An 11,928-nucleotide genomic window follows, 5' to 3' on the forward strand; every position below is an offset into this window, starting at 1 on the left:
AAGATCTTAGCAATGAGACAAGAGGGAAATACAAAGTATAAAAAGGAAGAAGTTGAAGTATTTTTATTTGCAAATAGCATAACCTATAAGTAAAATATTCTAAAGATGCCACCAGAAAACTTAAGACTTGATAAGCACTTTCAGCAAAGATTCAGAAAAATCAATATACACAATACACCATCTTAGTAGCCTTCCTAATGACATGCCGGGATAAAAAAAATCAAGAAAACAATCTTATTCACAATAGCCTCCATACCTTCCCCCCAACACAAACAAAAACCATCTTGCAATAAACCTAACCAAAGATGTGAAAGACCTCTACAGTGAAAACTTTAGGACACTGAAGAAACTAGAGAACGCACTAGAAGATAGAAAGTTCCCCCATGCTCATTAGCAGCAAATTACTATAATGAAAACTGCTGGGGCTGGAGAGATGGCTTAGAGGTTAAGGGCACTGGCTGCTCTTGCAGAGGACCTGGGTTTGATTCCCAGCACCCATACAGTGGCTAACAACTGTCTGTAACACCAGTTCCAGGGGACTACAACACGCTCTTCTGACCTCTGCAGGCATTGCACAACATGGGTACACTTACACACGTATAATATACTCATACACATAAAATTAAAAAAAAGAAAATTGCTGTATCACTGAAATCTACAGATTCAATGCAATCAAAATGACAATGACATTCTTAAAAGAATTTTTAAAAAACTTTTATTTTAAATTATGTATAGGTGTGTATGTTTGTGCATGTGAGTGCTAGTGTCCGTGGAGGCTAGAAGTAGGCATCATCTCTGGAGCTCAACTTACAGGTGGTTGTAAGCTGCCTGACATGAGTGCTGGGAAGTGAACTCAGGTCCTCTGCAAGAGAAGAGTGTGCTCTTAACTGCTAAGCCAATTCTTAAGCCCCCTCCCAGTGACATTCTTAATAGAAATAGAAAAAGCAATCCTAAAATTCATATGGGACCAAAAACACCAAAGCAAACTTGAGCCAAAATAATAATGCTGGATATACCACCAACCTGATTTTAAGTTATCCTAGAGTCAGAGTAACAAAATCAGTTTAGTACTGGCACAAAAATGGACATGTAAATCAACGGAATAGAACAGAAGATCCAGATAGAAACCCATACAACTACTGCCACCCCATTTTTGACAAAGATACCAAAAATATACATCGGAGGAGAAGACAGCCTTTTTAAGAAATGGTAGTGGGAAAACTGGATATTCACATGTAAAAGAAAGAAACTAGGGGCTGGAGAGATGGCTCAGCAGTTAAGAACACTGGCTGTTCTTGCAGAGGACCCAAGTTCGAATCCCAGCACCCAGATGGCAGCTAACAACCGTCCATAACTCCAGTTCCAGGGGATCCGACGGCCTCTTCTGACCTCCACCAGCATTGCACAACACGAGTATACTTGCCTACATGCAGGCAATACACGCATACACATAAATAAATAAAATAAAATTTAAAAAAAACACACACAGGTCGGGCGTGGTGGTGCACGCCTTTAATCCCAGCACTGGGGAGGCAGAGGCAGGAGGATCTCTGTGAGTTCAAGGCCAGCCTGGTCTACACAGTGAGTTCCAGGACAGCTGGGGCTACAGGGAGACCCTGTCTCTGAAAGACCAAAAAAAAAAAAAAAAAAAAAAAAAACCCAAAAAACCCCACAAAGAAACTAGATACCTATCTTTCAGCATGTACAAAAATCAATTCCAAATGGATCAAAGACTTTAAGATCTGAAACTAAATCTGTCAGAGGAATACATAGGGAAAACTCTTCAAAATGTAATAGGCAAGAAATCTCAGGGGACTTCTGGGAAAGACAGCAGTCCAGAGGCTACTTCCATGTGAGTCGTAAAGTATTAAGCATAACAAAAACAGACTATATCCCAAAAAGAAATAGAGGAAAAGCTTCAGAAACCCAAAAGAAGTGAAAGGATACTGGAAAAGAGAAGGAAGGAGGAGAAAAAGACACATAGCAAAAGAAGCCAGTCCTACACAGCCTTGGTTGAACAGATCCTTGACCGTAGTGAAGGGTAGCCAGACCACAGATAAGCAGTCCTTCCTTCTGGACAAGCTCATAGCTCTCACAAGCCTCCAATACAGTTGTGGGTTTTGGTAAGATAGTGATTCTCCATCAGTAGTGAAGAGAAATCTTATTTACCATGCTATACAACTAGAGGACAGCAGCCCGAGCCAGCTTGAGAATCCATTGTTAAAAACTGAGCTACTCTGAGGGCCCGAGATCAGGAAACTAGGGGACATCAGGAAGCATCATTTTAGCCTGCTATGGCCTCTGGGTAAGGGAAGGTCCAGAGAGGCAGTTGTGCAGAACAGGAGTGCCAGACCCTGATAAGCTGAAGGGTACAGGTGGCAGAAGGCTCACCTCAGCCTGGGAAGTACATAGGGAGAGAAAGCCCCACCCACACTGGAGAAGAGATATCATTAACTGAGAGTAACCGTGGAGTTTGATAGCTCTGACCTTGAGGTCAGTGGGAGGATCTGACTCTGGAGCCACCTATCATAGCTGTATAGTGTGAGGACTCTCAAGGTCCAGAGGTGATAACACAGCTGCGTCCCACTAGCAGAGTGATTAGGAAGAGCTCCTGAAAGAGGGCAGGTCCTCTACCTGTACTGACCTCAGTGCTGTGATTACTCTCCATACTCCCAAAGCTCTCTGGAGACACCCCAGCTAAAACATTAGCCACCAGGAGTATAGTCAGGGTGTCCAAGGAAGGTAAGAAAATCTCCCCAGCCTACAGAATGCAAAGTGTGGCCAGCAGAGACCTCTGGTACTCAGAAAAAGGAACACCACTGTGGTGAACACAGCTCTGGTGGACACCAGACACTTGTTCAATATATTCAGCAACAGCATAAACTACAGGAAAAACAAGAGTCCATAAGTATAACAAGCCCCTTGTTCTCTATGCAGATAACTGGCAATCCCTAGAAAGAAGCTGGTTTAACATTTTATTCCTTTTTCTTTTTTAACCCTGTGTTCCCCTGACACTTCTGTAATACAGTTGGGATTTTTTTCTTTATTGAATTTAAATAATTTTTAATGTTTTTATTTGTTATTCTTCATGCATTCACCTAATTTTGTTTAGGAATATTTTTCCACATGGGGGCAATATTTTCTTTTCCTAGTTATTTGCTTCCTGTATGTCCTCCTGCTCCATATTTAGTAGTATTTTGACTTTATCTTACTATTTCCTTAATACTTCAAAGTTACTTAACATTTTATTTTTAAATTTTATTTTAATTTTATGTGTATGAATGTTCTGCCTGCATGGACACAAGTGTACCATGCAATGCACATGGAGGTCAGAAAAGGCTGACTGAGCCCCTGGAACTGGAGTTACTGACAGCTGTAATTGTAAGCAGGTCTATGGGTTCAGGCAACTGAACCTGGGTACTCTTGTTCCTTTTTAACCCTGTGATCCAGCCATTGCTCTTAACCACCAAGCCATCTCTCCAGCCCCCTAAGTTTTTTATTCTCCAGCTTACACTTATTTTTGTTTTTGAACTCTTCATTATTGGAGAATGTCATTTTGGTTTTCCTGGTTCTTTCTAATCACTTCTCCCCTCCCTAACATTCTCCACTCTTCTCCTTCTGTTTAACCTTGGCTCCTGTCCTCCTCTCTCCTTGTCTTCTTCATCTCGTTCATTTGTCATTTCCACACTATGCATTCTACAGTGTCTTAGTTTGTTCTTCATTGCTGTGACAAAACACTCTGACCAGTACCAACTTGGGGAGGAAAGGGTTTGTCTTACATCTCCCAGGTCACACGCAGTTCATCAGGGAGCCCAAGGTAGGAACTCAGGGCAGGAACTTGGAGGCAGGAGCTAGAGCACAGGCCATGAAGGAACATTGCTTACAGGCTTGCTCCCTCGGCTCCTGCTCAGCCTGCTTTCTTATGCAACACAGGCCCACCTGCCCAGGGGTGGCACCACCCACAGTGGGCTGGGCCCTCCCACATCACTCATCAAGAAGATGCCCCTCAGACATGGCCACAGGCCAGTCCAATAGAGGCAATTCCCTGATTGAGGCTCCCTCAACCCAGGTGTGTCAAGTTGACACTAAAGCTATCCAGCACATACAGCCATTGTCATTTCCAGTTTTAGGGTCATTGGTGGCCTGTAACTGATTTTAAGTGTATTTCTTTTGTGTATGTGTGTGCTTTGTATGGGTGTGCATGTACATGTGGGCATGCATATACAGATACCAAGAGGTGAACCTTGAATGTCATTACTCAGGTGCGGTCCACCTTGTGCGTGCGTGCGTGCGTGCGTGCGTGCGTGTGTGTGTGTGTGTGTATCTGGGTGAATGAGCATGTGTTGCAGGTGGAAGCTAGAGGTCAACCTTGGAGGAGCAGCCCACCTTGGATTTTTAGACACAGCTTCTCACTGGGACTGCATGCCCAGGAATCCTCAAGTACTTGCATGTCTGGCCTTCTTTTTAAATTGTAGGAGCTAAGGATTAAACTTAGGCCATCATGCTTGTGTGGCAAATTCTTTACTGTCTGAGACATCTCTCCAGGCCTCCACCTTGTTTCTTAGATAGGGTATCTCACTGGTCTAGACCTTAGTGATTAGGCTCCAGGGTTTAGGATATATGTTACTGATAGTACTACTGAGGAGCTTTCAATAATAGACTGCCCAATAAGATGTCTCCCCAACACAGGAAGATCTATCCAAACCAACAATGTGCAAACTCCAACACAGGAATCAAGAACCATGAAAAGCCAAGGCAATATAGCTCCTTCCAAATATCATAATTCCTCAATTATTGAACCCACAGATACTAAAATAGGTAAAATGCCAGTTGATTTCAAAAGTTTCTAGTGAAAATGATCAAAACTTCAACATGGAAGAAAAATTCAGCAAGGAAATTGAAAGGAAAAGAGGAAGAAGAAGAGATAACAAGCATCTCCCCAAACTCAAAATGTTAGAAATGAGAAACTGTGAATCAAATAAACACAGTGGAGGGCTGGAGAGACGGCTCAGTGGTTAAGAGGTCTGACTGCTCTTACAGAGGACCCAGTCAGATTCCCAGCACCCACATTGTGGCTAACAACGGTTTGTAACTTCACTTCCAGGGAAATCTGATGCCTTCTTCTGACCTCCACAGGCACTGCATGACAGGTGCATTTACACACATGCAGGCATAACACTCATACACATAAAATAAAAACACATATTTTTAAAAAACATAGCAGAAAGGATAACCAGTAAACATGACAAATAGAATACCAGAGACGGAAGACAAGTCTGACCAAAAAAAAAAAACCAAACCCCAAAAACCAAACCAAACCAAACCAAACCAAAACCCAACCCCACCCAAAACAAAACAAAAACAAAAAACTATATTCAAACATCAATAAGGAAAAAAATACTGAACATAATCACAACTTCCAAGAACTCTGGAATACAATCTAGACACTATATCTAAAAATCCATGGAACAGAACAGGCTGAAAGAAATACTAAAGGCAGACAGAATCTATTCAATGAAAGTAGAGCAGAAAATATCCCAGGAGAAAGAAAGACAGACATGCAAACAAACAAACAAAAAAAGCATTTGGAACCACAAATAAAATTACTAGAGAAGAACCTCTCAGTGACATATTAAGAGTCAAGATGTCAAAAATACAACACAGGGCTTGGGCTGTAGCTGAGTGGTAGAGCACTTGCCTCACATGCATAAGGTTATAGGTTCAATTCCTAGTCCCACCTCCCGCCTCACCCCAGACATAAAATTTGAACTTTGGGCTGGCAAAATGGTTCAGTAGATAAAGATGCTTGCCACAAAGCCTGACAACCTGAGTTTGATCCTTGGGATCCACATGGTAGAAGGAAAGCATATACTCTTGCAAGGTGTCCTCTGATCTCCACCTGCAAGCCATAGCTTGGTTGACCCCCACCACCACATAAATATATGTAATAAAAATTTAATACAATGAAAAGACAGGGTTTGAGAGATGGCTCATCTGTTAAAAGTGATTGCTGCTTTTGTGGAGGATCCAAGTTCAATTCCTAGCACCTGTATCAGTGACTCGCCACCACCTATTAACTCTAGCTCCTGGGGATCTGACACCCTCTTCCAGCCTGTTGGTACCCGCATGCACATGTGCATGCACACACACATAAATAAAAGTAAATATTAAAAAAAAATTCATTAGAGGAAGAGATGAACAGAGGAGAGCTAGGGAGGAATCATCATGTCCAACACAGTAAAAGACCAAACCTCTGACACCAATAAGAGAGAAAGGAATAAACAATAATCCAACCAATTACTAAAACAAGAGGAATTAGTAAACATCTTTCAACAATAACCTTAAATGTAAATCGGCTCAACTCACCAACAGATACCAGATAGGCCTGACTGGATTTAAAACAAACAAAGATCCAGGGGCTGGAAAGATGGTTCAGTTGGTTAGAGTTGCTGCACAAATAGGAGAACCTAAATCTGGATCCTCACATACACATAAAAAGCCCAGGCATGGCCATATATACCTATAATCCTAGTGTTGGGGGGCAGAAACAGGAGGATCACTGGAGTATGCCAGCCACCAATCTAGTTTCAGGCTCAAGGGGAGACCTTGTCTCAAGGGAGTAAGGCGCAGAGAAAGAGAAAGAGAGAGAGAGAGAGAGAGAGAGAGAGAGAGAGAGACAAAGAGAGAGGATACCGTTTCCTTTGGCCTTCTCACATGTATGTACAGATGGCTCACTTGGTGCATACATATGCACATATACTATGTACACCACATACACACAAATACATACACGTTGTATATATGAATTGACAAAGGGGGTTACGTGAAATTAAAAAGCTTCTGCACAGTAACGGAAACAATCAACAGAAAGAAAAGACAGCCTGCAGAATGAGGAAAAAAATCTTTGCCAACTATACATCAAGTAGTTCTCAAAAATAAAAATGGCTGATAAATACTGCATCGAACAGATACAGAATATACATGGAGATCAGGGGGCCCACTCTCTCCATTCCCATTCAACACAGTACTCGAAGTCTTATCTTCAAGCAATAAGAAATATTAGAAAAGGGATACAAACAGAAAAAGAAGTCGAATTATCCCTATTTATAGAGGCTATGATGTTATACCTTAAAGTGCCTAAAGAATCCCAGGAAACTCTTAGGTCTGATAAGCATTTCAGCAAAGTAGCAGGATACAAAATTAACATACACAAATCAGTTTATTTCCAATATGCCAATAATAAACTTGTCAAGAAGGAAACCAGGAAGAAAAAAACAACATTTACAATAGGATAAAAACAACACAATGAAAACAAAAATAAACACCAAACTAACCTAGGAACAAACTTAACTAAGAAGTGAAAATTTTAAGACACTGAAGAAAGAAGCTGAAGAGAGTAGAATACAGAGACCACCCCTGCTCATGGGTTGGCAGAGTACTGCGAAAGTGGCTATACCACAGATCAACCTGCAGATTCAATTCAATGTTCATCAAAATCCCAGTGACATGCTGAACAGAAATAGAAAAACAATCTTAAAATTCACATGGAAGCAATAAAGACCCTTGAATACCCAAAGCAACTATTAACAGAAACAGCAATGTTGAGTTTGTACATAAAAATATCCAGAACATATACAGAACTACTACATATCAGCAAGAAAAAGAAAATCCAATGGAAAAATGGACAAAGGATATGAGGTGACTAACAAGATAATCAAAGAAAAATATCAAGACTCTCAGCTTCACTAATAACTAAGGAAATGCAACTCAAAGAGAAAGACAACTCCTCACCTATGTACATGGGGAAACCCAGCATGTCTCACTGCTTCTGATCCTGGTGGGGTCACTGGAACTCTGCTGATAAGGATGTACATTTGGGCAGTCTCTTTGAAAGACAGTTTGTATACACACACAGACAGTGTCAAGGTTCTTATACTACTATTGACTAATATCAGAAAAGCCAGGAAGAGAGAAATGCCTAGTAGTATAAGGCAAAGAGCTCTAGAAGCTACTGAGATTTCAGAGGATCTCTGAAGAATTTCTGACACTCACACGTATGCTATTAACATGAAAAAGCTACTCTAGCCACACTGAGAGGATAACCATGAAGAATGTGCAAAGTTAGCTTCAGAGAGTCCAAATGACCCCTTCATTAGGTAGCTCCCCTGCAGAGTAGGAATGAGACCCATCTCACCACCTTTCCAGTCTCCTTAAGAAGCACACACACAATCACAGCCAATACACACTCTTGGTAGCAGTGCCACTGAGTCCTCCCCTCTTCTCTTTGAGTTTTCTGAGATGGAATCTTACTCTTCTGTAGTGAAACTGGACTCCTGATTCTCCCATCTCTGCCAGAGTGCTGGGATTAGAGGCATGCACCACTATGCCTGGCGTGAAGTAACTTTACTTCTTTTATACGTATGAATCCAATTAAAATTTCCAGACCTACCTAAAACCTTAATTCATCGGATGTCCTAAGGCACTCTCATGAAATTCCTTCTCACTCTTAGCACTCCTACAGTAATCACTGTCAACTGATACTCTGTGACATCTAGTTGGTCTAGAACTGTTGTTCAATTCTTATGTCTGAACTCCTTTCTCATGTTCTCATTGAAGGCAAATTATAGTCTTACACTGATTAATAACCATTACTGTTTAAAAATGCCTCATACTTGGTAGAGATATGAACTTTGTGTCCTTGAAAGAGCCTCAGCTTATCCCTCTAAAAGTTAAGAAAATGCCACTCAGTATATTTTCATCTTGGCAGAGATGTAAAGTCAATTTATGAAAGGTACCCTACAACTCACCACAGCAATTCAGTTAGGTAACTGTTGACTAACCAGTAACATGAAAAGAGGATTAAACTACAAGAATGTTCCTAGGAAAAGAGCTTACCTGGATAGTGAGGCCTGGGGCCATGACATTTAAGTCTTTCTGCAGCGCCTGCTTCAGGTTCTCATCTATTTGATCTGTTTTTGAAGTCAACAACAACAGAGCTAATGATACTCAACTTTTTTTACATTATCATCAAAACAAAGCCAATTAGTATGAGACCTTGTTTCTACTCTTACTCTCTTATAGAGCTTGAAAAGCCTGACAGAGAAACCATGTATGAAATACAGGTGAGATAAATATGAAGCATTTTTCTTTTTAAGAAATTATTCAGGAAGAAAGATGACAAGCTGCTAGTCTAAGTTTACCCCACCCCCAAATAAGTTTGTACAATAAATTCAATTCACCTTTGGTTGGTGTATTTGTTGGATAATTTGTACTTTTATCAGCTTAATAATTACTGGCTAAAATCAAGTTTATTGAATAAATGAAGGACCCGGGTCTTTACTATCCTATTCATGCCTTAGAATATCCAGTTTTTGGAGACAGATCCCACTATGGAGCCCAGGCTGGTCTAAAACTCATAATCCTCCTACCTCAGCTTTCTGGGTGCTGGGTTTAGAGGCATGGGCCACCACTGCTGGCCTATGCATCCCAAGTCTCATAGTAACAAAGTAAATTCCTTAGTCAAGATTAAATTCCAAAATAACTAAATTTCATTTCTGTGGACTTCAACCCTACTATTATTTTGGATTTTAAAAGGGAGGAAAAAGCTCATAAACAAGTTTTTGGAGCATAAGAAGAAACTGTCACTTCTTTTGGTCTTGAACTGATGAATTTTTAGTCACCACAGTGGTACTTTCATCATTGTTAAAATGACCAGTGATATTACAAGTCGGGCACTACAGTAGTTGTCAGTCATCATAATCAATTGGTAATTTTAATTACATTTTATTTAGTTGTATGTGTATGCACCGTGTGCGAGTGTACACACAGTTGGTTCTTTCCTTCCACCATGTGTGTGTGGGGGTGTCTGAGGTGCTCAGGCTTGGGAGTGAGCCCCTTTATTCACTTGCTTGCCCCTTAATTGGTACACTTTAAATTGATTAACCATTTCTATGCTTCCCTGTAAGAATTCCAGGAAGGAGAAATGAATACCAAAGGCACTAAACTCATTTCCCGCTCAGAACTTCTGTACGTCAAATGAAAGCTTGTACAGAAGAAAAATAATATGGCAGGCCTGGCTGTGATCCTTAGAAAGGACAGAGTGTAAACTGGCCCTTTGCACTTTTGGATCTGCAGAGGGCTCTCACCATTCCCAGAACTGATATAAATGTCTCACTGTGCCTAAAGGTTTATACAAAGTAGTTTGTGCTCAACACTTGCTTTCCTTATAGGAATTTTGTCATGTGCTAGGCAAGAGCGCCTTCACAACCAAGCCCAAGGAAAGCTGCTGGGCACTGAGTATCTAATGAGTTTCCCTGGCAGGCAGTCAACACTTCATAAGAGCCAACACCTTTACTGATTAAGCACAGCCTGTGTGACCCCACTACAAGAAGACTTTTGGAAGCCCACATGTACTTTTTTTTTTTAACTTCATCCATATACCTTTTCCTCTGCTTGGTTCTGATCTGAAACCTTTAGCTGTAATACATCTTAGGTGTGAATACAACAATATGCCAAGTCTTACCTGTCCTACCAAATTCTGAATCCCAAACACATGGAAGTGGATCTTGGGGAACACCCCAAATATATACTTCTAAGCTTTAGAGAGTTATCACAATAAGACGGAATATAGTATATGAATACAATTTTTCTCATTTCTACCAAGTTATATAAGAAATTATCACTGAAGATAAAAACTAAGTACTTTAAAGACAAGTGTTCTATTACAAATTCAGACAGAATGTTCAAATGGTTTACTTACAGTATCGATAATGAAGTTAAACATGATTTCTAAATGTGTATTTACGTATTTAAAACAAATAAACACTTACCAAACAATTCAATGTAAACTTCTTGAAGTGTATGGGCACTGCAAAATTGGTTGAGCTCATGGTGGATTTTATTGAAGATTAAAGTCTTGTCATAGTCTGCAGTGTAGTTCCTCACAATATCAAACACTGAAGGAGAGGCACAATCCATGTTTGTTACACCCAATAGTGACCCAGGTATCTTTAAATTCGCCACAATAAAGTTGGGGCGATATATTATTCACCAGACAAAGTGTCAACAAAATAGTGAAAACATAAAACTCGAAAACTTTGGATTTACTAGGCTCAATTTCACATATCTTCTTGCATTCACAATATTAACAGGAAGACCTTAAATTCCATTCTAAGGGAAGGATATATCATTATCAGGTAAGAGGATGACAGATTTGTATTCTAGCAGTAGTGTGTAGATGAACCTGAGAAGCAGGAAAGCATAAAAAAATTTATGAAAAAGAAAAACTTTAGTCAGGAGGCAAGGAGGGGCTGAATGAACTAAGGATGGTGAGAACAGGAAGAAGCAGCTGCAAATAAAATCTGTTTTTTGTTTCTTTTTGTTTTCTGAGACAGGGTGAGACCCCAATTAGCCTGGAACTAGCTATGTAGACCAGTTTGGAGATCCACCTGCCTTTGCCTCTCAAGTGCTGGGATTAAAGGTATGAGTCACCAAAATCTTTCTTAAAAAAGGCTTTTACTTATACAACCACTATAGAAACCCTTAGATTTCTAGCTACCACAGGACTCAGCTACACCACTCTGGAATATGTTCCCAAACGACTCTTAAGTCAACATACAACAGAGATGCCACATCCGTGTACTGTTGCACTAGATCCATTCACCAGAAAATGGATCTAGCCTAGATGTTCATCAATGGCAGATGAATGGATAAAGGAAGTGTGGTATATATCTGCACTGGAATTTCATGCAATTGTAAAAAAAATGAAATGTCATTCTCCAGAAGATGGATGAACCAGAAATCATTATGTTAAATGAAATAAGCCAGACAAAGAAAGAAAGTCATTGTTATCTTCTCTCATGTATGGAACCCAGATTAAAATTCTGTGTGTGTGTGTGTGTGTGTGTGTGTGTGTGAGAGAGAGAGAGA

General features: G+C 40.3%; 1 protein-coding gene across 3 annotated transcripts in view; it reads right to left on the reverse strand.

Moving 5' to 3' along the window:
• Window positions 1-11,928, reverse strand: part of Erlin1 (ER lipid raft associated 1) — a 41,481-nt gene that overhangs the window by 18,694 nt on the left and 10,859 nt on the right. For all 3 annotated transcript variants that reach the window (XM_029569639.1, XM_008845546.2, XM_029569640.1), the window contains 2 exons: window positions 10,830-10,955; window positions 8,896-8,969 (listed from right to left, as the gene is read on the reverse strand). In XM_029569639.1, coding sequence (XP_029425499.1) covers window positions 8,896-8,969; window positions 10,830-10,955 — 200 coding nt within the window. The remainder of the gene's footprint in view (window positions 1-8,895; window positions 8,970-10,829; window positions 10,956-11,928) is intronic.

Source organism: Nannospalax galili, unplaced genomic scaffold (assembly GCF_000622305.1).
Source record: "Nannospalax galili isolate Female #2095 unplaced genomic scaffold, S.galili_v1.0 scaffold161, whole genome shotgun sequence".
Taxonomy (NCBI): Eukaryota; Metazoa; Chordata; class Mammalia; order Rodentia; family Spalacidae; genus Nannospalax; species Nannospalax galili.